The 25,911-nt window shown below is 39.3% G+C and overlaps 1 protein-coding gene across 6 annotated transcripts in view; it reads right to left on the minus strand.

Moving 5' to 3' along the window:
• Window positions 1-25,911, minus strand: part of PIP5K1B (phosphatidylinositol-4-phosphate 5-kinase type 1 beta) — a 97,645-nt gene that overhangs the window by 15,151 nt on the left and 56,583 nt on the right. For all 6 annotated transcript variants that reach the window (XM_051643621.1, XM_051643624.1, XM_051643619.1 and 3 more), the window contains 7 exons: window positions 24,646-24,945; window positions 17,199-17,410; window positions 14,567-14,650; window positions 14,418-14,466; window positions 13,792-13,876; window positions 9,043-9,198; window positions 7,076-7,220 (listed from right to left, as the gene is read on the minus strand). In XM_051643621.1, the coding sequence (XP_051499581.1) occupies window positions 7,076-7,220; window positions 9,043-9,198; window positions 13,792-13,876; window positions 14,418-14,466; window positions 14,567-14,650; window positions 17,199-17,410; window positions 24,646-24,945 (1,031 nt within the window). The remainder of the gene's footprint in view (window positions 1-7,075; window positions 7,221-9,042; window positions 9,199-13,791; window positions 13,877-14,417; window positions 14,467-14,566; window positions 14,651-17,198; window positions 17,411-24,645; window positions 24,946-25,911) is intronic.

Below are 25,911 nucleotides of genomic sequence, written 5' to 3' on the forward strand. Positions count from 1 at the left end.
ACACAGATGCCAATCCACCTTTTTTCTTACAAAGATCCACAACTTATTTGCAGATAGCAATCTCTGTGCTTCTGTGACTTTCATACTGAATAATTAGAGATAAACTCTGCAAAGTAAGACTCATTTCATGTATAAAGAATTATTAGAAGAAGTAGGGTAGGAAAAGTGGCAAACCATGACATGTGAATCAGTAAACATCACAATAAGGAAGAGCAGGGGGTGACCTCTCTTGTTATTCACCAGAATTTTAATCGGAAACCTCTAGAAAGTACCTCGGAGCAAAAAAATATATTAAACAGTTATGATGAAAACAGGGCACTATATTTATTTTCTGCTCTCCTATTAATTATTAGGTTTGCTTAATTTCCTCTTGAGTCACATAGCAGTGGTACTCTTTCTAGAGACGTTTTGAGAGGATAAACTTTTGTAACAGGAAATGTAATGATCTATGAAATCACATGGGCTACTTTTCTGAAAAAAAATACATACATTTTACATATACTTATATGCTTGTAGCAGAACAGGTGAAATTGAAGGGACATTCGGGGCTAAATATGAACCACCACAGTGGATCACTTGCACAAAGCAGACTTAGGAACTTCCATTCATAAGCCTAGTCTTTTAGTCTCTGTTAGGTCCTTCTTCCACTGTCAGGGACACTGACCTTTGACTTTCAGGACAGTACTGATCTGCTCCAGGGAAATAACTGCTTTACAGAACACTTGCCTATTTTACAAACTTCTATTAAGGAAATGCTCCAGCTAGATCTTCTAAAACAATTATCTTTGTTACTGCTTTCTTGCTACCCTTCACAGCTCAAGCATTGAAAATTACTCAGAATCTACAATATGCACAAATTTGACGATGGCAAAACATAAGTCTCTACTTTTGCCACAGTAACTAATAATTTTGAGTTTCTAGCCTTTGTTTTATACACAAGCCTCAGAACATCAGTGGGCTGTCTTGAGAATCAGTCAGCTCTCCTTGCTTTGCTGGAGTTAATGCCTGTTCTGAATTCTTACGTGCTATATGGTATTTAATACTAAATCTAAATACCTACACAAAGAAAAAAAATGTATTAAGAGAAGTTTCCTGTACTTAAATAATACATCAGTAGAGCAGCATTATAACCACACAGACTAGTTTAAATAAATTTTGTAACAAAGTAACATTTTTTTCCAGATTAGTATGTTATTAAAGATTCTCTAATGAGTAAAAGATTAAGTGTAAATGGCTCAGAAAAGTTGAAAGGAAGAACTGTATTTCTTTTTAAGGAAATCTAGGTGCTCCAGTGATCCCTTGGTACTGATACTGACCACTTGTTGACACTAAGTTGACACTAAGGACTCCTTAACCATTTACACTGAATTCCAGGGATTACACAATAGTCCTGTGGCTATGAAAGTAACTCATATTGCAGCTAGAGTTCAGTGAAAACTAGTAGGAAAAGCAAATTTCAGATTAATCTTTCTTAAGACTATGAACTCCACAAGACAGAGACCATCATACTATGTCTGAGGCTGAAATTCTTTATTTTTATGTGTGTCCAGAACAAGCATTCAAATGCCAGGAAACAAGCACTTCATAAACAAACTACAAGAAACTTCTGCATAAAGGAATGATAAAAACCCCACAACAACTAATAATTAATCTCTTAACAGCAACACATGCTGTCAGCAGTTGGTAACTAAAAGTTCAAATTTCTGCAACACCATCAATCAGCTTTTTTGGTCACGAGATTTATGCAGACTTCTGGTAGGGCAGAGAAATTGTGGGCAGGCACAGGAGAGAACAAGAGAAATCCCTATACACATGGTTTATCAGAAAGAACACTTCAGTGGAAGAGATGTTTTGTACAGTATAAACAGTGCACTTAGTTCTCATCCTTAAATTTTCAGACTGAAAAGGAAAAAAGCTAAGCAACTCCCCTCCACACATTTTTACAGTTACTTTCTCCCTCTTAGTAATGTTTAGCCACCATGAGCGTGCGCAGCTGTGCTGTTGCTGTCCCACTGCTAAAGCAGCCTATTTTATCTTGGTTCTTAATTAAAAAAGAAAAAAAAAGAAGCAAAAGTAATTCAATCACAGGAGAACTGGGAAAGCCTTGTTTTTCTTTAAGCCACAATTACATGTTTCTTCAATCATAGTAAAATTTTCTCTTTCCTCCCGGGATTCCCCCAGTGTCTCAGTGCATCTGTTCCTAGCATTAAAGCATTCAAGTCTTTTTACTCCAGCTAGCTGATTATTTTCATGAATCTTGCATGGATTTAATCCTCTTTGAATCAGACTCAGACACATTTTTCTGGGCTTTGGATGCTAAGACTGGTGGGTGGATAGACAGAACATTGAAACTTACGACACAAAATTTTGATTACATGGAAAACCAGAGTGGTAAAAGGTGTGATTCAGTATTCCTTACAACAGTGAACTAATGCCTACAAATCCCTTTCACTGAAACAACAGCAGAAGAGTTTGCTTTTATTTTCCAAGCTGTTTTTGAAAAGATTGTTTGATAGAATATCAAGTCATGGGACACTTCTGTTCAAAGTTTGGACATTTCAGGAAGTTTTGACTGTGTAAAAGGAAAACAAAAAAGCCTCAAAGCCTTCCAAAATTTCAGGTAGTCTGCACCGAAAAAAAGCAGTGCAAAGGTAAGGAAAACAAACAATTGAAAAATACACAGAAAAGGAGGAAGAGGAGGAAAGAGAAATCACAAGTCCATACTACATACACATCTTACAGAAAGGAGGTACAGAATACATAAAGAGGAACAAGAATTAGATTTCATATAAAGTGTTTTCCTAGGCTCAAGCATACAAAAAGAATTCAGCAATCCTCCTTATGTAAACCTTTAGTATCTTGGCATTGCTCTAAAGACAGAGAGGTAAAGTACCCCTTTATATATCATGGGATTTTGTTTGGGTTACTGAATGGAAGCCATGAGATCTGCTGAAAGATACTTTGGAAAGAGACTTTCTGTTGTATCTTGAAACTCCTGTTTAAAACATTTCCAGTAGCACCTGCAAAGACATTATTAGCCTTCTTCTATTCTTTGCAATTGTATAAGCAACGTCAACTGAGACAACAGTCATACTGCTCAGGACATTCAGAATATTAATCTGTAATTTAATTCATCAGTACTAATTAGGAAAACATGTGGAGGGAGGAAAAATCTGTTACCACCTCTGCTATAAAAATAATCTCCAATATAACATGTAAGTATTACATTTTCTAAGATATAGCAAAAAAAACCTTTCAAAAAAATGTATTTGGACTTCAAAATTAACATATATTCTATTGGAAAAAGAGATGTTTTAGGTACTAAAATAAATCTGCACCAAATATAAGTTTGAGAAGGAGTGGAAAATGTTTGAAAACTTGAATAGAAGCAATAAATCGCCAATTCTCTTAGTAATGACACTTGATATTGCTTATGACAGAATCACTTCACTGAGAAATAGCTTCATAGAACAGAAACCAGCTGTCTTCTAACATGAAAGCCTACATTTGCTGAGTAACACTTTTGTCCATTTTTTCCCGTTTCCTTCCCTTTTTTAGATAAAGTTCCTTTTGTGCTGAAAAATACAGCCATTTTCTCACCCCCACTACTCCATTTACTACTTCTACCAGTTCCCCTTCATACTGCCTGCGTAACACCTCGAGTTTCCTCTCACTCTGCAAGGACTGAGGAATAATTTGGTGAAAAATAATCAGCTGTCAGTCTGCAAAACCACTCCTAATAAACTGTATGTTTATGACAAATCCCTAAATGCTGCTCTGCATTATCTACCAATTATTTATGCTAGTTCCAATCTGTACCAAGTCGGGTCTAACATAAACCCTCCTCACATGATAAAAATCTCTGGATCCAGCTCCAGCTCAGCAAGTCACCTCAGTCTGCTTAACCACACTGACAGCAGCAGCTCCTTGCTTCCTACATAACGAGTGCTAATCACCCTCACCGACAGATGAGCTGAGCTCCTTTCTCATGTAACTTTCTCACATAAAATGCAATTTCACTCTCCCTGGAAGAAAATTCCATTAATGGTTGACAGAAACTGAGGGTAATTCTGAAAAAAACCTAAAGTTAAAAAGACAGTGTGAGCTTGAAGGTACATGAAAGTATTATTGTTCTCTTTTTAATGAGGCAAATAATAGCACCTGTCCTCTCACGGGTATAGGCACATAGTGCTTGTCAGAATTAATAGGAGTCAAGGAACTGTACAGATACTGTATTATTACTATGCACACAGGATTATCTCCTTTTGACTGGTTACAAGGATATTAGTGTACCCTCTACTTTGTACCAGGACACTGAAGGAGGAGGAGGAAAAAACCTGATGAAGAAGATGCCAAACTGTAGTTCTCTTAAATAACTTGAAGCAGAATATCATAGTCAATTACATATTTAAAGACTGACAGCAGGCTCACATTTGTAAACAAATCATGTCCTTGCCAAAAGACTAGCAAGGATGTTAGTTGGTCAGCCACTCTGGCAGATCTCCTGGCTACAGGATAAGGTCTTTTGTTTTGGCACATGACACAGAAAGACATACACATCTGTGAACACTGGTGCAAGGTCTGCTGTGTTAAGAGAACCACGTCCTGTTGTACAGATGACTTCACAGTATGCAAACCTGGACTGCAGACACTACAGTTCCAATCTGATTTTGTAAGATAAAGATGTGGAGGGTAAAAGCATAACTGACAACTTGTACTACATTTTAGGTTCTTTCATAGACTGGATAACAACTGAAGAGTAAACAAGTCGAAACACACAAAGTGAGCTCTGCTAAAACCTGTATTTATTTTAGAATTATTCTGGAATATATTTACAGGAAAATATCATGGACTTAGTAACAGCTTTTCTCTACAACTAATTTGTGGAGAGTAAAGAGTATCTGAAATGTTTTACTAGCAGTAAGTCTGAACCCTTTATCCAGACAACTCCACAAGTCTTTTGCTAACTGACACTAACAAAGTACTTCTGTAGTTTCATTTGAGGTTTAAAGCAAATAACACCCCCACCTCCCCCCCCCCCCAAGAAACAAACAGTACCCCACAACTTTGTTTCTAGAAAAGCTAAAACTTGCTAAAAGATCACGGAATACTGAAGTCTTACAGTTAACTTTGTCCCAAACTAGACAAGACTGACAGAAGCTGAGTTGATGGACCTCTATTTCTACTAACGTGTATTCATTAGTAATTTTATTTCCTAAAGCTTGTGTAGATGCATTTTGGGTGTAGAGGCATTTGTGATGGTTCTGTAATTAAAACTTCATCTTTGTTACACCCCATACCATGCCTCATTCTAGTCTTTTACACCAAAACACCAAACCTATGGAAGATGCCGCATCAGTGAGATTTATCTCAACTTGATGAAAATAGAAGCTGCAAGTATTACTTCGATCAAGTAACTCTGCAAGTAATTTTACTTCTTAAAAAAATGTAGCTGGACAAATTTTAATAGGAGGTAAAATCCTACTGCCTCTAGATGGCTTTTAAAATAACTTCACCTCTTTGGAAAACATGCAGTTTAAAGTAAAGAACTATAACTTGGCATGTAAGGAAGCTTCTCGAATTGTGTAGTACAGGATTACAAATTTTTTCAAAGAAAACTCAAGATACTTGGGCCCACAGCAATTACTCCTCCTGATAAAAACAGATAAAGAAATGGCTGTTCTACAGTATGACACATGGTAAAGAGATCACAAGCAGGCAAGAGCACGCAACACATGTCAGGTGTACAAAGTAGAGTACAGGCACATACACAGATGCTCTCAGAATCACAGAACGTTTGGAGCTGGAAGGGACCTTGAAGATCATCGAGTTTCAATTCCCCTGCATGGGCAGGGACACCTCCCACTAGAACAGGCTGCTCAGAGCCCCATCCAATCTGCCCTTGAGCACCTCCAGGGATGGAGCCCCCACAGCATCTCTGGGCAGCCTGTTCCAGTGTCTCACCACCCCTTATACTGAAGAATTTCTGCCTGATCTCTAACCTAAATCTCTCTTCCTTCAGCTTAAAACCATTACGCCTTGTCCTCTCACTGCAAGCCCCTGTGAAAAGACCCTCCCCAGCTTTCCTGTAGGCCCCCTTCAGGTACTGGAAGGCCACTGTGAGGTCCCCTGGAGCCTTCTCTTCTTCAGACTGAACAACCCCAGCTCCCCTCAGCCTGTGCTCATAAGAGAGGTGCTCCAGCCCTTGGATCATTTTCATGGCCCTTCTCTGGACACGTTCCAACAGGTCCTCACCTTTCTTTTGTTGGGGGCACCAGAGCTGGATGCAGTATTCCAGATGAGGTCTCACCAGGGCAGAGGAGAGGGGCAGAATCACCTCTCTCAATCTGCTGGCCACACTTCTTTTGATACAGCTCAGGATGGAGTTGGCCTTCTGGCAACACATTAGTGGTTCATGTCCAGCTTTTGATCCACTAGTACCCCCAGGTCCTTTTCCACAGAACTCCTCTCAAGTGTGACCTCCCCCCGCCTGTATTCACATCTTGGGTTACAGTGGCCCAGGTGCAGGGTAAAAATCAGACAGGCTCTCATCACACCCATGGGTGAAGTTTCAAAGAAATTAACTTCAGAAAACTCTAATTTCTAAAGAACTTAAAGCAGACCATTCAGCACTGTACATTGAGAATAAAGTTCAGCTTGAAAGTAGGTCCCTCTTCCTAGCACATCACAGTTTTCTCCAGCTGCTCTAGGATACAGCCAAGTTACAAGTATTTCCTACCCTGATGTTAATGTAGTTTGATTTATGGCACAAACTAAGGCCTAAGCAAGTTTCTAATGCCAAGTTTAGTTTTTGAACATGACAAAAATTCTAAGTACGCTATAACATGTTTGCTATGTTTTGCTTTCTAACTTGTGACCCCAGTCATAATACAAGAAACAAATAACAAACAAATACATAACAAATCCTATGGGATTATAGCACCCCTCCTTCATTGGAGAGGCTGAAGACTGAGCTATAGAGACACTTGCCTCTTCTACTTTTTCTTCTCTCACAAATCCCCCTTCCATTGCAAACATGGTCAGACTTTTAGTAAAACCACATATACAATGTTACCTGCTAGAATAGAGCATAGGTTGATCACGTTGATAATGCTCATCTACATTCAAGGAAGAACAAGAAATTGTGGTTGCCAAGGAAGCTGCTTCAAACAGAGATGGAGTGCTTGGCACTAGATCTGGCCGGTGGCGTGAAGCTAGTACTATATAGACAAAAATGAAGAACAACATCAACAAATTTGATTTCAAATGGAATGCAAGAATCTTTATGCAAATGTATGGAGTCACATAGTGCTTTCAACAGCTTTTTAAAGGTTCTTAATATGTTTGAATATGTGAGATCCTAATATTCATGTGTCCATGCCCACACTCTCTGGTATTACACGGTGTGGGAAAACAGAACTTGGATTCTGCTTTAACTTTCTTGGAAGCAGCTGTGCAGAGGAGCTCAAGATGAGCAGTGCTTAACTGGGTATTTGGCCTTGGACCTGACAAGCAGGCAAATTAATGTCCAGTGGGGGGGATAGGCCCAGCTCGCTGGCAGGAAGGAATGCACTGCTGTCCTTGTCTGCCTGTCCTCAAACCCAGCTGCCTAATGGCTGCATGGCCAGACTGGGCATGACTTGTGAAGTGAGGCTCCACAGTCAGAGGTTGTGCAATACAGGTCTGGATCCAAGCCTGTCTGACTTCATGTGGTGATTTGCACGTGAAGTGAGTCCTGGGCATTAACAAAGCTTGAATTTACATACAAAGCAGGCACTGGGCATCTCCCTCACCTTTTCTTAATTAATAAGCATTATTAGTTTGTTAAGAATCCACCAATAGACTAGTTATGACATAAGTCCCAGCTCCTCAAAAGGTACTAAATTAGTTGTTGAATCCTCTGCTTGGCACAAGAAAAGCACCTCCACTGGAATGGGTCAATGGGCATGATCCTCTCTTCTTCCCCCCAGGCAGGGACACCTCCTTGGAGATATCATGACTTTCACCTTTTGGGTAGGGGTGAAAGCATCCCCGGGTGTACTGTGTATTGTATAGTTTTAAATTATTACTATTGCTAGCAATATTAACATCTATTAAGAGTACTATTGTTGTCAGTACATTTATCAACTGCTATCTTGAACTTGTTGTATCTGTCACCTTAATAAATTACCTTATGTTTATGTCTAACTACTTTGTATTTGCCACTTTTGTAAACCTGTTCTTACAGCAGTCCTCACTTGAGGACAGCAGGACAAATGTTACGTGGTTGTATGCATAAACATACATAAAATCCTTTAGCTTTAAACTGTTGATTAAGACCTGGGATGTAAGACTGCAGTCTGGCCTCCCCCAGCGCTCTGGTATACAAAGGTTGTTGGAGAGCAAGTGAGCTATAGTCTGAAATCCTGTGGCTTCAATGGGAGGGTCCTCCTCCACCACACAGCTAGCACACACATACATACTTCCAGGCTTTTTGCCTTTACAGGACACAGGACAAATTTCAGCTGCTAGGCAGTACAGTCAGCAGAACACAGCTCAAATATTAAACAATGGTATTAATATCTGATGAATTTTTATAATTTTTGGGACTGGCGTCACAATACCAGGGCCCAGTTTTCAGATTAGACAGCTAGTTTGCCTTTGAGCCTGGCTGCAGATGAGCTCTGACAGGGGCAAACCTTGTATCTTTTCAGAAAGTCTCTGGGAACAATGAATTAAGCTTCGAAACACTTCATGTGACATGTTTGTTTAAATGTCAATGAAAAGCATAGCAGTAGCTCTGGTCTCATTCCACTCTGGGCTGGAACAATTTTTTAAGATCCCCTAAAATCCAAAATACTAACATCAAACTATAACCTTAATTCTGACATCATCTTGCTCCTGAATGTCCATTCTGCTAAATATGACTAACAACTCTCTCCAGGAGAATAACCTGACTAAAGTTTAGAAAGATCAATCAGATGGGAAGCTTACAGGGCTTCTAGAGCTTATACTAAATTCCTTTAAAGACACCGTTTAAGCTGTTGATTTGAAAGATATTACCTTCTTCATCAAGGCTGGCATAGCTTTGTCCTTCAGCAAGAAAGCCATGCTTCTCATCCTTCCACTCCTGGCTAACTGCACATACTATTTCTTGTGATGTTGCTTTTAGGGCTGTGATAGAATTGCACCGTTTCTTTGAAGGTGAAGACTTCAAAGCTGCATTACCAAATGAAAATAGGTGTTGAATGATGTCATCTTATGTACCTGCACATCTTTAACAGCATATAGAAAAGCAAGCTATCTACAAAGCTAGAGTTTCTGAATACAGATGAGAACACATTCAGATACAATCCCACTAAGCAATTATTAAACTAGAGCCAAAGACTTTGTTATTTCATGTATGAGAGAAGAAGTGTTGTCCTTTTCTGAGGTTTCTTACTGCCCACTGGATCAAAAAGATCAAGTCAGTTAACAAATTTTGACACCACTAAGTTACAAATCTCCTATGGAGTATCAATCTCTGTAATCAGAGACATAATAATACAGAGAAAAAAGAGAAGACAGGAAAACTGAAAAGACATGTGGAGTATTCTGAGAGGTTATGATAATTTCCTTGAGCTGTGAACTACTGCTGTATAATGATGTACGTGCTACTGAAGAATTTCCACTTCAGTGACATGTATGAAACATCCTATTTGGGTAAAATAAACATGTAAAAAATTATGATGGCTTGAGCATTCTGGTATGAGTAACTCCTCTGTAATTCTTAGAAGGCCTTGCCTACTTTTAATGGCATTTTGGGTGAGACTCTAGGAACTGCCTATTGCCACGATTACTGAACCATGAACCCCATTTGTAGTTCTTCTCCAGACAGATGCCAGACAGTTCATTTAGTGTTGATCAGTTGCCAGCTGCTGACCTCCTTGCATTGGTTGCAAGGTTACTTGAGATGCACTACATTAGTTCATATTGTGCCCTACTACAAAATTGAAATTAAAAGCATCAAAGCCACTTGGCTGAAGACTGAAGAAGAGAACCAGATCAATAGCTCCATTACATTGCTGAAAAATAACAGTAAATAGCTGCTGAGCTAGCCTTTGCCCAAGGCTTAATCTTCTCATTCTGTTTTTGTTGTTATTTATGGAGGTTTATTCTGCACACTATGGGAAAAAACACACATTCAGAACATTAAGAGTTTAAACTGAAATGTCCAACTTGAACTTTAGAAACAATGTTCCTAAAGGCGGGAACACTCCCAATTCTTTATTTTATGAAAGAATAATAATGCATTTGAACCATTAATCTATGTAAAAGAAGATTAATAGGTTTGTGTGCAGAGAAGATCAAGAAGAGTAGGATATTAAAACAGGTTAATAGCCTGGAAAAACGAGACAGGCAAATTAAGATTAGAGAGAAAATTAGGCATGATGCCCTGTATTCAAATACAAAACGGGTTGTGTCTTGTACTGACATAAATCAAGCAGTCAGAATGAGAAAGAAATGAAAAAAGACTCAAAAGTTCAGGAAACCTATATGGCCACATGAGACATTTATTTTGTTCAACAGACAGAAGTATCAAGTTGTCTACTCCTTACTCTCTATCCGTGCAGAGGAGTTCCCTTTAGTATTGTCTCAGACAACAGAGTTCCCACCAGCTCTCTGGCAAAATTGTTGTAGGATTTTGAAAGACTTTTTTCTCCTTTCAGATTAATTTTGCTTTATATTTTGTCATACTATATCAGATTATTTTGTTTTTATATTAATCATCCTTTCCTGAAAGATTTACACCTTAAATTGTTACCTTTATGCTAGTATTTATAGTGAATCTTGTTTCACTTAAATCTCATTTAGTTCTACCCTTTATTTGCATTTTGTTCTACCTCTAACCATACAGATGTGTTTCTCACTCCAGAAAACTAAAAACAATGTTAAAAGAACAGCACCACGTTGGCAAAAAGGTATTTACAAAACACCTCCTATCAGTTTGAGACAATGCCATGTCAATACCCTTTCTGTAGTATGTGAAACAAGTGTCCATACCACATTTTGACATACAACTCCAACATCCTCTACGTTACAAGTAGAACTGTAAACTGCTAACTAGTATCCATTTGAGAGTATAAATTCCTCTATAAACCATATAGTTTTAGGCAGTCAATTTTATTTCTTTGCCAAGAACTCTGCTTTATAAAAAGTGGTAAAACTCACAAAACACTGTTTCCTAGAGACTAATCAGAAACACTCCTTCTCTTACTAGGAAAACAAGAAAAAAGTGCCATTTCAGCATATCTACAGATTTATAAAATAATTAGCAGGAAAGCAGGAAGTTAGTACAAATGCATACTATTTTAAGCAACTTTTCTGTATGTCTTATGATAAGGTTTTATACCACTTGCCGTAATTGTTGCAAAAATCCTCATTGCTCAGATAACCAGAACAGCTTTCCCCCAAAGGGTAGCCTGGGCCACAGTGAACCACATGCACTCATCTTTGCCTCGTTGGTATATTCATCAGGTCTTCCCTACAGACTTCCTTACTGTACACACACTGAATCCTCTGCGGTTGTCATCATCCTTTTCTGTATTTCACAGAATTATTTGAGTTGGAAGGGACCTTAAAGATTATCTAGTTCCAGCCCCCCTGCATGGGCAGGGACACCTTCCACTAGACCAGGTTGCTCAGAGTCCTATCCAGCCTGGCCTTGAACACTCCAGGGATGGGGCTTCCACAACTTCCCTGGGCAATCTGTTGCAGTGTCTTAGCACCCTCAATCTGAAGAATTTCTTCCTAATGTCTAATCTAAATCTCCCTGCTTCCAGTTCTGATTAATTACTGCTCATCCTCTCATTACAAGCCCCACTAAAAAGCCCTTTCCCAGCTTTCCTGTAGCCCCTTCAGGTACTGAAAGGCTGCTATGAGGTTTCCTGGAGCCTTCTCTTCTCCAGGCTGAGCAGCCCCAACTCTCTCAGCCTGTTTTCATAGGAGAGGCGCTCCAGCCTTCATACCTGTGATGCTTCAGAATGAATATCCTTTCAGTAGCCTGACCAACTCATAAAGGAATTATCCATCAATTCATTAATATTTATAAGACTGTCTAGAAGTCTTACTTTCCTGAATACTCTCACAACATACCATGCATATAGGGAATGACTAATTTGGGTTAATTCAAATTCTCTCTTCTAAAGACTCCTCCACAGTACTTAAAACATGTATTTTCTTGTTGGTTTTGTTATTTTTTTTAGTCCAGCTACTCTCAGCTTTCTGCTTTCATCAGTCTATCTTTTCTTTTTCTTCTTACTTAGTAATTTCACAAAGTACTTAACTACCCACACTTCTGATTTCTTGTTGCTCTTAGTTACCAGTTTTCCCTCCTCCTTCTTGCTCTTTTAGGCCTAATGTATGTTCTAATCTGCAATGTCTCCATCATTGGTTTTCACACACAGTGTCTGCAGGGGAAGGAGATGCTCCAGACACCAGAGCAGAGATTTCTCTGCAGCCCCTGGTGAAGACCATGGTGAAGCCAATTGTCCCCCTGCAACTCATGAAGGTTAATGGTAGAGCAGATATCCACCTGCAACCTCTATAAGACCCCACACTCACGCTGGAGCAGGTGGATGTGCCTAAAGGAAGCTGTTACCATGTGGAAAGCCTGGGTGGGAGCAGGCTCTTGGCAGGACCTATGGAACCCTGGAAAGAGGAGCCTTTGCTGGATCAGGTTTGCTGGCAGGACTTATGACCCTGCGGGGGACCTGCACTGAAGCAGTCTATTCCTGAAGGACTGCGCCCTGGGAAAGGACCAGTGTTGAAGAACTGCATGAAGAACTGCCAGTGTGGGAGGGACCCCAACTGAAGCAGGGGAAGAGTGTGAGAAAGAAGGAGTGGCAGAGATGTTGATGAACTGATTACAACCCTCATTCCCCAACCTCCTGTGTTGCCCAGAGGGAGGAGGTAGTGAATTCTGGAGGGAAGTTGAGCCCCAGAAGAAACGAGTGGTCAGGGGAAAGTGTTTTAAGATTTGGTTTTATTTCTCATTATCCTGATCTGATTTGATGGAACTAAATTAATTTTCCCAAGTCAAGTCTGTTTTGCCCATGGCAATAAATGGTGGGTCATCTTCCTGTCCTTATCTTGACCCATGAAAGTTTTGTTGTATTTTTCTCTCCTGTTCTTTAGTTGAGGAGCGGGAGTGATAGAACAGCTTGGGGGGCACCTGGAGTCCAGCTAAGGTCAACCCACCACACTCTGTAAATAGCCAATAGTGATATGTATCTTACCATTGAGTATTAATTAAAAGAAGGAAGGAGAAATGGAGAGGAAAACTATATACAGGTTATACTGACAAAGACAAAAGGCTTTCTGAATATCCAACTTCTGATTTTTTTCCTTGATAAGCACAGCATAAATCCATATCAAAGGTAAGAAAGACTGTTCTTACAAACATGCTGGAGGTAGTATATAAACAATCTTTACTTTTGCAAATTAGATAAAATCAGTTGAAATATTCCTATGAATAACCGGCACAGGACGAGAAATATCATTAGATCATTACATTTATCTTTATATCAATGCTAATGAAAGGGAACCTGTTTTACCTTCACATGCTCCTAATGTGACAAAAAATACACAGCAAATAATTCTCTGTAATTTTACTATTAGAGTACAATGCCATCAACTCCAGTAAAGAAACTTAACTTCCGGCAATGTAAGTGATACGTAATGTTGAAAGGATTCTTTTATTGGTAAGACAGGAGTGTGACAAAGTAATTATTATAAAAACACCTACAAGTGTAAAAATGACAACTTTCTTACCTTGAACTTTCCTGAAAACTTTTGTACTCATAAACTTTAAAAATCTGTCTGCATAAAAGCTTGGTCGGTGAACTGAAACAGTATCCTACAAGATTGAAAAAAAATCTCAGTCACATTTTCCATAAGTAATTCTCAAGTAAATTCCCAAGAAAGAAGCTGGACACCTCAGGTAAACTGTATTATCCATTTCAGGCATACTGAAAAACAAGTGAACTCCAACTCAAGTTTTTCTTTTTTAAAGGTTAATTATTCTTGACTTTTTCTTTATATATTTAATTTATGACATTATGAATTATTCAGCCATTTTCTGTAAAATCTTCCTAGCATTTGAAATGCTTTTTTTCACACTGTGCACATGTTTCAGTTACAGACTCATCCATGTCCTGCTAAGTGGCCACTGTCTTGCTTAAGATATAAGGACAGGCTTATGATTTTAGTAGCTTTTTGAAAGATCAATAAATAAAATCAGGGCATATATTGGCAAACAGACCTAAAATATTTTGGCAACAGCCCAAACCACATAGTAGACTACAGATATACTGGAGCAAAATCTTTCCTGGTCAAGATAAGTTACATTTCCATTAGCTGAAGTATCAGCAGTTAAAAATAAAATAAAATGTACATACCCCATCATAAACAAGAGCTTTCCAAGAATGTTCCAGTTTCTTCATTAGCCTAAGCACATAAATACAAAATCAGAATTGCTTTGTAATATTTCTGCATTTGTAAGTAATGTCAGAAGCCTCATTCAAGAAAAACTTGAAATTCAACTTACCTGTAAGACTGGAGAATATCAATAATGCCCATAAATAGAAGCAGCTTTTCTCCTTTGTGGCTTTTAGCTGGAATACCGCCCATTCTGAGAGAAAAAAAAAAAACCACAAACCATGTCAGTTTATCTTTTAAGACGTCTCTGATCATCAACTAGCAGGTGAACTGTACCTACTTGCAACCCCCCAAAAATATACACAACGTTAAAGCTACATGCCACAGTGCAAAGTCAGTCAAATGTGGGTCACTTGGTATACAACTGATTTTAAATGGCAAACGTAAAATATGTGGCATCCAGTGGTGAATATCCATTATGAACAAAGAGTATTTTAGGATAACTTTTAGATAGGATTGGAAATATCTACATTATCTGAAAATTGGAAAAAAACATACATAATTTTATTAGTAAGGAAAATAAGTAATTTTGCCCAGCTAAAGGAGAATTTTGTCACTTTATGGATCACATGTAATGAAGCTGTAGAGAGCCTGCACATTACTCTAACTCTAAAAAGGTCGTATTGTGTATCTTTCACTAAAAATTTAGAGTATATGCTTCTCCAAAATTGCTTCACAGACAGATTAGTGACAGAAAAGGTAACAGGACCAAGCTGAAAAGCCTGACTGCCTAGATCTCCACTTGGTTCAGAGTATTTACTCAGCTATGACCTTTAAGAACAGGGTGCTCATTTTAAGACCCTCTCTATGGAGAATCATAAAATGGTTCAAATTTGAAGGGACCTTAAAGATCATCTAGTTCCAACCCCCCTGCACAGGCAGGGACACCTCCCACTAGATCAGGTTGCTCCAAGCCCCATCCAGTTTGTCCTTGAACACTTCCAGGGATACGGCTTCCACAACTTCCCTGGGCAACCTGTGCCACTGTCTCACCACCCTCACACTAAATAATTTCTTCAAAATGTCTAACCTAAATGTGCTCTCTTCCAGTTTTGAACTGTTACCTCTTGTGCTCTCACTACAAAACCTTGTAAAAATTCCCTCCCAAACTTTCCTTTAGTCTCCCTTCAGGTACTGGAAGGCTGCTATAAGGTCTATTCCACCACTTAGGAAAAAAGGTTTATTGTTTTTAGAATCAGAAACTGAAATCTAATTTTCAGTTTGTAAGCTTCTGTTGACACTGATGCACCCACTATGAAACCAGAGATTGAAGATCCAACACATGCAATATCTCCAGATCTTTTTTAACAGTTTGAGAAACAACTAAGACAAACCTGAAACAGCTATCAAAGACACAGCTGAGAGTGTATTTGCCATCCTGCCTTTAAAGCACAGTAGTCCCTTCCCCCAACAAAACAGGACCACTATCCCATTTACTTTTTTTTTTCTTTTTTTTAAATTCTTTTTTATTGGGGGGGAGGTTTTTTTATTATTTTAGGCAAAAAGGAAACCATGTAAGAACAAGTAGAGTTTAAATTACTGTAAAACCCTGTTACTGTAAATTCCAGCTCAATTAACCAGTCTTACATTCAGAAGTGTTAAGTGGCTTACACAACTACATTCTGTCAGGTTTTCCTGGAAGCTATGACTGGAAATTCGATCCAGCACAAGAAGCAGTTACTGCTGCTGGGTATCCATTATCATCCTCATGCCTCCTTGCATGGCCTTACAATGAAACAAAGCAGAAGACTGACCTAGGGTCTTTTTTGTAAAACTTAGGTTTATTTTCACCCACATCAGTGAGATCTGCCACACTACCAGTTATTTCAATATGTGAGAGGACGCAGCGCCAAGAAGGACTCGACTGCTGCAGGAGGCTTTCAGCAGCCATACTACTCTGCTCAGCATCTGGACAGCACTACATCAGCTCCAGTGATGTGGGTGTCCAGGGTGCATTTCCATAATTAACAACCACAAAGACTTTGTCTGATGACCTGTATCAGCCTTGGCTTTAAGTTAAAAAACAAAACCAAAACACAACTCCCAGAACTGCCAGTGTAATCCCTCTGCCACCATTCACCATCTTCTGTGTCAACATGAGTAATGCTGTAAAATCTGGGTGAAACTCAGCTCTAATTAAAATTACACAGTTCTGAACATCTGGAAACTCTCATGATGCTAAATATCCCAATTCTCCCATTTTTTTTTGTGGGAGATTTAAGCACATGTTTCTATACCATCAGTTGTATTTACCTAGACAGCACCCTTGAAAACGAGAACAATAACTCCTTAATTTGTAATTAAGTGCTCATTATAATGAAGGATTGATTATATAGAATGAAAATGGTGAACATAATGCTGTCACTAACACCTAATGTATTTTAAAGGAAACAACAGAGCGACCATTGTGTCTATACTTGAATTTCTACTGCAGTTTTTGCTAGGTAGAAAAATAGGAAGGAGAAGTGCTTTATCTCAGTAAATATCCTACATGGACATAATGTATTTAAAGATAATCAGTCTACTAATGACTGTTTTAATTTCCTGCTCTGCATAAAATCTTGATGGTCCAGCTTTTTTTGGGGGAAAAAAAAAAAAAGGCAGAAAAAAATAAAGGCCTTCAACTCCTGAAACGTGGTGTACGTTTGAATGTTTTGCCTCTTATCCCCAAGTGGCACAGAATGGAGAAACAGAATGTGCAAGTTTTAATAGCAATCTCAAGAGCAGGTTACAGCACTTACGTGTTTGTTGTCTCTGTGCTAAGTGAGTCCCCTGACTTCCCAGGGCCCTGTATTGACTCCATCGCTGTGGAATAGAGAACCTTCTGCCCTCCAGGTCGTCTTGTGTCTGCTGTGCTCTGAGAACTCTCTCCCTCTTTTTCCTTCAAGTTACTCTTCAGCATGTGGATTCCCAGTAGCAGACTGTAATCCATTATCTTAAAACTTTCTAGAACCTATCAGAAAAGAAGAAAATGCTTACTGAAACAAAAAAAAGACTACATACAATATGAATTACACAGCAGCATTTTGAAAACCCAAGTAAAAGTAGGCCTTCAAAGCACAAGTTTCTCTTCTGCTTTATTTTTAATATTTTTTTTACTCTTCCCAGATAAGTCAAAGTGCTAGTTACCTAATTAGCTCAATGCTTTTGTTACAAATGGGAAAGTAAGATGCATAACTGAAATGTAACCTGATATTATTTCGTAGTCAAGGAAGGTATGCCCAGTCAGGACCTTTTTTATTTCTAGCAAATAATCAATTAATAGTTCCACCATGTACTCATGAACTAAATACATTTTTAAAGTAACCTCTAATGCATGTTCCAGACTTTACAGAGCATTTTTGCCTAGATGACTCTCTACCACCCCTCTGCCTCCTGTTTATAATGAAGAAAGCAGTCTGGAGAACTTTCAAATATCAATAACTGCATTTGCTACAACCCTTTCATTAACAGTCTGTGGAATTTGGGTAAAAAAAATCAGGCATATCTCTTCACTAAGCTAAACAAGGTCCACCTGAACTGCAATGCAGTTTTACTTCAGAAATATGAGTCAACCCGCTAGCCTTCTCTACCAACCATCTTTGCCTGTCAGTAGGCAAGTTCCCATTTTTCTTCCACACACAGGTACTTTCTTAAGTTTCTCATCAGTTACATCATTATGAAGTCTGGCATACTGCCATTAGAAGGAAGTAAAAGTTCATGTCAACATGCAAATGTGAACTAGACAAGCCGTGATCACATCTGGTAGTATAACCAAACTGTTAGCAGATAGAAACTGGGATAAGTATCTTATATAAGAAGAGCAGTGCTAAGTGGGGGGAGAAAAATGGAGAGTGACCAGGAGGGAGATGCTGTGACACTCACCTCTCCTTTACTTCATGATTTATGGTGTTTTGGCACACAACGCCCTAAGATAATGTTATAATTTCTGGTATAGAATCAAGAGTCAACAGTACATTTTTTTATGTGAACAAGAACAGAACGTGATTTTGCAGAGATGACAAATAAAGTAACTCCACGTATGTCATTTTGATGATGACTATGGAAGTATAAATATTTTTACACAAAACAGTGAAATGTCTTGTTAACTCTTAGTCACATTTTGCAAATCCAAAATGAGATTTGTTGGCAATCACCAGGAAAAGTCTCATGGTCTCTAAAAGCATATGAGGAAAAAGGAGTCTACACATCCGAAGAGATAATTCTAAATCCAGTGTTCAAGGTGGCCTACAAGAAAGCTGGGGAGGAACTGTTTACAAGGGTGTGTAGCCATTGGACAAAACGGCCTTAAGCTAGAGCAGGGTAGATTTAGATTGGATATTAGGAAGAAGTTCTTTACTATGAGGGGAGTGAAACACTGGAACAGGTTGCCCAGAGAGGTGGTGGAAGCCCCATGCTGCAGTTCAATATGGCTTCAAGTTGTGCCAACAATACTGTTGGTAAGAAATGGGCTACTGATATTATTTGGTTTAAAGAATAATCTGTGCAGACCCCTTGAGGCAGAAAAAGAGAGAAGAAATCCAATAAAACCCTGCCACTACTATGGGTTTTGAAAAATTCAGTGAGTAAATGTGATCACACAAGAACTCTGTAACAGATACTTTGTAATACAGGTGCCAACATATTAATTGCTCTAATGTCAACTTAAAAATGAAAACCAGGTAAGCACATACTTTTGTTTAGAACATTCCTCAACACTTGCACAAAATTATGATAAATGCAGAGAGCACCCCTAATGAACTATGCCTTTTGCTTTTACAGCAACAGAATAATTTCCAGTCATCGCTACTGAATGTCTGAAACAGAAAAAAACCCCAACAAAACAAAACAGAAATCATACCAGTATTGCATCAAGCTATTTCAAAATAATTCTGGTAAAAATGCAACTTTGGAATAAATCAACTCAATTTCCATTTAAAATTATCAGAGAGGAAATACCATAATACAAAAAGCTAAATTCTGTGGTTTGCTTTCTAATTCTACTTACAAAGTCTTAGCAGCAATGTGTTTTGTCCTTCATGTTCTGAAAAATTTTAAGCAGTGAGAAAGAAAAAAACCTCATGACTCAAACTCCTACTCTAATCATCAAACAAAAAAAAGGTCTTCATGAAGTTTAATGCTCCAGATAGTGTGAAAATATTAGTTAAATAATCCTGATTTATCACATAAATAATCCTGACAATACTCCTATGGGAAATCTAATAACTCTCGTAACTTGCTAATGCAAAAACACACTATAAAAATTTAGTGTTCTGTCCAGAAACATTTTGGTTTCCCTATCTTCAGTAAGACATGCCTCAAGGAAAGAGGTGAAGAAGGAAACAGTAGAGCTTATTTGAGTCACTCTTCTTAGTAACATCTGTATTTAGAGAAAAGATACTTTTCCACTTTTATGAATTTATAAGAGATATCCCCAGGGAGAAATCATAAAACATTCATACTTTGCCTACATGTAGGTCATCAGCACTTCAATGGATAGCTTTAGAAATACCCTTTCTATTGAGACAGAAAATCTAACAACTGCAAGACAAAATTCCATGGTTTTACAGAGAGTTGCCTTGTCAGTTCGTGTGAAACAACTTTTGTAAATTAAGTGTTAAATGTGGATTCCTAAGGTTACCATGTTAACTGAGAAGAATTTATAAGCCAGCTCTTAAATACCCTTTGTTTGGGAAAAAAGTCATCCTTAAGTGTGGGAAACTGTTCTTCCCCACATAAGTATAAACAAAATGCCTTTTAAGCCAGCAAAGGCCTTCTGCTGATTATTCCCAGCAAACGGACCAAAACCAGGCCTGCTGCTCTAGGACAAATGAAAGCAAAACAACCAGTATGATACAAGGCAGGAAGGATGGACAAGTTATGCATTGTCCTGCTAGTCACAGCCTTAACTTGGGGTTCATGGATGCCAATTGGCTCTAGACATCAGTATGTTCATCCATTGCAGCAGTGACACTGCCTGGACAGGGGGTCACTGGGGTGCAAAAGGGGCAGGTTCAGCAGGTGAGAGGGGCTGCTAAGACGCTTCCTGCATGGGACACCCCCCTGCTGCTCCTCGGGCCTGCCCTGCTGCGGAGCCTGGTGCGGGCTCTGCCTGCTGACCTGCCCGGGGATCCAGCCTGAGCCCTGACGGTGGGTGTGCCGGGTTCTGACCCCTGGAGCACCGGGGCCTTCCCGCAGCTGTCGGGGCCAGGGCTGGAGTCCCCCCGTTTTGCTGCCGGGGAAACCAAACCGCTGCTGCTGTCCCCCGACACCACGGACTTGGGGACCCTGCCGCAGCTGCCTGCCAAGGAGAGCAGCCGCCGCTGCTGCTGAGAGGGGGCACCCACTGCCGCCTCTGCCGCTGGGGAAGAAGACGCTGGGGACTGCACTGGGGCTGCACCCCCTCCCAAACCCAGCTGCTGGAGGGGAACCTCCTCGCTGCGGGAGGGTCACGACTCCATACACCCCCCTCTCCCTCTCCCCAGACTTGCACACACAGCGCGACCTCGTTGAGGACTGTGTCGGGGCTTCCTCCCTCCCTCTCCTTTGATCCGCAACCCTCTCTCGGGGAGAACAGCTTAAAGGCACAGCACTTTTGCATATAGCCCTGGTAGCCATTTGCCATTTAGTGTAGCCGCTCATTATTAAACCAGTTAATTCGTTAAGTAAACACTGATCCCACTAACAGTTCGTGGGCGCGGTGAGGGTGCTATTCTGATCTCTGCTCTAAAACAGGGCCCGGAGCGGCCGCTCCCGGGAGAGGGGCGAGCGCCACGGGCGACCCTCGCTCTCTTTTAAAATCCCCTCGACCCTGGTGGGGAAGTCACGGAAGCACCTGACAGCCTCTAGCCTCTGGGTCGGCATCGGTTTGCGGCATTCAGCAACAAATCGAGTTCACAGACTCTTAGGAAACCTGGCCCTCTTTCCCCCTGGTTTTTCAAACAGATGAGGAATAAATCTTAACTTCGGTTTTTACAATAGTATGTGTCTTTGCAATTTTACTGGGGAATTTCAACCCAATTTTTAGGATAAATAAAAACGGTTTGATTTGCATAGATAGCTTTTTTAATGTCTGATTTTTATATACATGAAGAATTATGCAAGAGAAGGGAGAAATAATGGGAAATGACTGACAAAAGGAGGCTATCCGAGTGCTTACAGGTAAACATTTACTAAGTAGACATTAACAGCAATGTAATGAGCAATAGGAACAAACTTGTTTTTTTTTTTTTTTCCTTTTACCCAGTTAAGAGAGGTAACTGCCTTTACATGCATTCCTCTGTTTAGCACTTTTCAATTTTCCTTTCTCTCTGGGATGCAGCAGCAGATGGAGAGGGAAAAACACAACCAGGCTATTTTTATTCAAATACCCCAAATTCCTGCATATAATTAGTTGACATTCAAGAACACACCATACCTGAGAGAGTGTTCGAAGCAAAGATTTACCAATACAAAATACTGTGATTACCTGTTCTCCTGAAATCCATGTTTCTTGTTCAAAGTTACATGCTATGTTAGGCAACTAGATGAGAAATAGTGTGTAGAGTAGTATCTCTGTATAGCCAAAACACTCTTAGTTATAGAAGGAATTCCCTTCTTTTCTTTTAATAAACAGTTGCCAGTTCTTCCGTATGGATTCTTCTTTAAGGGCTTACAGGGAAAATTTTAACAGTGTTTTCATAACCAAAACACTGAGCCATATTCTGATGAAATATGCTGTCGTACCTTTCTGACAATAATTTTGGACATGTACCTTTAAAAAAACTCTATCTTAATTTTTAACATGGGGTGATCAAAAGGCCAACTGTTACTTGTGTTTAGACTATTAATTCCTTGTACCAGAAGTGTTTTTCCTGTGCTCTCTGCCCAGAACAGTGGTAATTTTTATTTATTAAACTGCCTAAAGGCTCCAGCAAAGATCAAACAAGTACGAAAGGATGCATAGCTTTACTTCGTGCCCTATCAACTATAAAAAATCAAATCTTACAATTAATTCACTTCTAGCCTCTCATACAGAGTTGTACTTACGGTGCTTGTACCTAACACACAACTTAGTACCATAGCTTATCCTTTGCCCCACAAAAGTATTCCTCTACACAGAAACAATTTCTGAAGGATTAAGTGTTTATAGCAAAAGACAACAGCAGCTAAGTTTGACATGGAGTTTAATTTTCTGCATCTTTAAGAAAAAAAAAAAAGAAATCCACAAGTGCACTTTAAACTATCTTCAATGCATTTGCTGACTTTGCTTTTACTTAGTACTTGCTTATGTGTCACAAAACTTAATCCTTGGTCTCATTTATGAGTATAACTGTTGCTGTTAATATTTATAAGACACTGTATTTGGAAATTCTTTTAGATTCTGCTTATTATTTTCTATATAATAGATTCCCTCCACAGGCTTTGACTGGGCAAGTAACCTTTGGTAAGTGGGGGGAACCCCAACAGGGCATCCAGATCCCCAGATGTGACCACACCGATGCATTCTGCGTTATCACACATGGCAGGAGCTCAGGAAATGCTCATTGCAAGAGGCTTCAAAAATAACAATGTGTAGTGTTAGATAAATGTCTCACACTGAATATGCAGCTGAATATTAGGTCACACAGTTTTACAAACGAAGCACAAGGCATTGCAGACCTCTGTGATAATTAAACAAGAAGTACTATTCATGTACAAAAACAAGGCTTTCCATCTTGCACTGCAGGTGGCAGTGAACAACAAACTCTGAAGTTCAGGATGCCTACTCTGTGTGATGAGTTCAGTTCACCCATTCTGCTGTTTTATTATTAAACTCTCAGGATTCCCTTCAGACAAAGCCAATCTTTTCTTTCCACAACCCCTGTGAATCTTTCTGAAACTTTGAGAGACCCGGATAACTCCCCTTTTCTCTACTTTTTATTTTCTTACTTCTGCTACAGAGAAAAATCCATTTTGCAGCAGTTCTTCCTGTCTGCAAGATGCACGGAATCCATTCATCAAGGTCCTCTCAAAGGACAATGGCAGGTATCCTCCTCCTGCCTTGAAAATGTTATCTGGACAGTAAGTACTGTATTTCAGCTAAGGAAGAAGGTAATTTGCTCCAGAACTAAGACTGCTGCCACCAGACCTGCTTTCCCCACTCAGTCTTCCTAGCTCTTTGTTAACTTAAAAAGAGGCAGACTTACCCAAACAGTACTGAGTTTGCAGCTCTACACAGTTTATTCTTATAAAAATAATAAATTACTATTTAGGACTATTCATTGTGTCTCAGATAGAAATCATTAAAATCTCCAAATTAATGGAAAGCAAGAATGATAATTTAAAAAACACTCTACCAGACTATATCCTATATTCATCTGTGTTTCCACAGATGGAACAGTGCAATTCTGAAAGCATGAATAGCAGAACTGCCCTGCACAAAGGAATCTGAGGGTTGTGCTGGATGGTAAGCTCAATGAGTTAGGAATGTGCCCTAGTTGCCAAAATGGCCAACTGTATCCTGGGGTGCATTAAGCAATTAAGCAAATTATAGCCAGCTGGTTGAAACAGGTGATTGTCCCACTACACTCAGCATCGTGTGGCCCCAACTCAAGTTCTGTGTGCAGTTTTGGACAAGAAAGATGGTGAAAATCCTAGAGGGCATAACTTGCGAGGAGCAGATGATGATATTAAATTTGTTCAGCTTAGCAGAGACTGAGGGGTGACCTAATTGCTGTCTAAAACTTTCTCACGATGGGGGCAGAAAGGGTGGCACTGATCTCTGGTGTCTAGTGACAGGATGTGGAGGAAAGGCTCCAACCTGCATCAGGCAAGTTCTGACTGGGTATTAGGAAAAAGTTCTTCCCTTAACGGTTGGTCAATGACTGGAACAAGTTTCCCAGGAAAGTGGTCATGGCACCAAGCCTGTTAGTGTTCAAAAAGTATTTGGACAACACTCTCAGATATATGGTTTAAATTTTAGATTGCCCTGTGTGGAGTCAGGAGTCACAATTTGATGACCCTCATGGATCCCTTCCACATCAGGATATCCCATTCTATGATCTCAGATCCCAACAGCTTAACTAAAACACAGGCTTCATCGGTGCCTTGACATCCATAGACTTTCCTAATTACATTGCATGGAATGGGAAGGGTAATTAACATTCAGAGCTTGCTCTCTGTTTTCCTGAGGTAAATCTGTATCATATGTGAACACAGAAATTTAAATAGTCAATAATTATTACTCACTCGACAATCCCGCTGTAGTGTTTTCATTAGTGCACTGTGTGTTTCAGAGTCAAAATACAATCCTTCATGCATGTCTTGTAAGAAATCCAAGTCTTTGAATGTAGGGTTTGACTTCTCCCTCTCTTTTCTTGATGCTCTCCGTTTGTATGTCGAGCCTTTCAAGTCATACGTGAAATGCATTTTCAAGGCTCGTGGTAAAACATTGTTCATTACAACAATTCTAATATTAATGCCTCCTGACTGAACGCAGTATAGCCCATAAAACTTGGGAAGAAGAGTCCTTGGATTCTGGTTCAGATTCTAGAACAAAAGATACATGGTTAAATATGTCTCTTTCCAATAAACTTTCATGCTTAAGAAAGTTTCTTTTTAATACCCAAGGACATTAACAAACAAGAAGAAAACTGTGCATGTTTCCCTGTTCAGTGTAGTTTATTTGACCAGCTGATATTCTTTGTGGGTCTGCAATCAGAAAGCTATCACAAAAATAGTCTTTTTGCCAGGAACTTATATAAGCCAAGAGAAGAGTATTAACTGGATTTATTCCAGGTTTCTTTCTCACATCCCATGAAAGAGCAGACTAGGCCAAATCTAAAAGCATCCTGAAGGTTTAATGAATTAATTCTGCGCTGAACAAGCTTTGCATTCCCCCAGCCATAAGGAGTTTGGGTCAAATGTAGTTCTCATTACCTTGACTTGGATTCTGAAAAACAGAACCCCTTTCTCCATAAGGCTTTTCACATTGAGGGTTAGTGCCAAACGACCAGGTTGTCTCCACAGGAGTGTGGAGAACCATGACTGACCATCAAAGAGAAAAGTGTGAAATAATCCAAATTCCACAACAGGCAAGAAATTCACTCTGAGTGGATTAGAGAAGCGAGAAAGAAAATCCTCCTACTGAATACAACTATTCTGTTTTTTTCATTAAAAAGCAGGAACGGTAAAAACTACAAGTCTTATTACTTAGTCACAACATACGACAGGAAGAAAGCACTTTCATAAGAAATTATCAGCGATTTAAGTTTTACACTTTCAAACCCCTTGCATGTGGTAGCAGTGACAATGAAGATCCCAAAAACAAAGCAAAGTGGCCTTATATTTACTTGTAATAACTCAAATTATGCCAAGCTGATTATCAATTAAGTACCTGTCACCATTGCTCTTTTTGATGCTCTCAGTGGTTATTTTTTTTAAACAAACACTGAATCCACACTACTGTAGCCTAATAATGCCACTAATAAAAAAAATAATGTAAGGTAAACAGTA

This window comes from Apus apus, chromosome Z (assembly GCF_020740795.1).
Source record: "Apus apus isolate bApuApu2 chromosome Z, bApuApu2.pri.cur, whole genome shotgun sequence".
NCBI lineage: Eukaryota > Metazoa > Chordata > Aves > Apodiformes > Apodidae > Apus > Apus apus.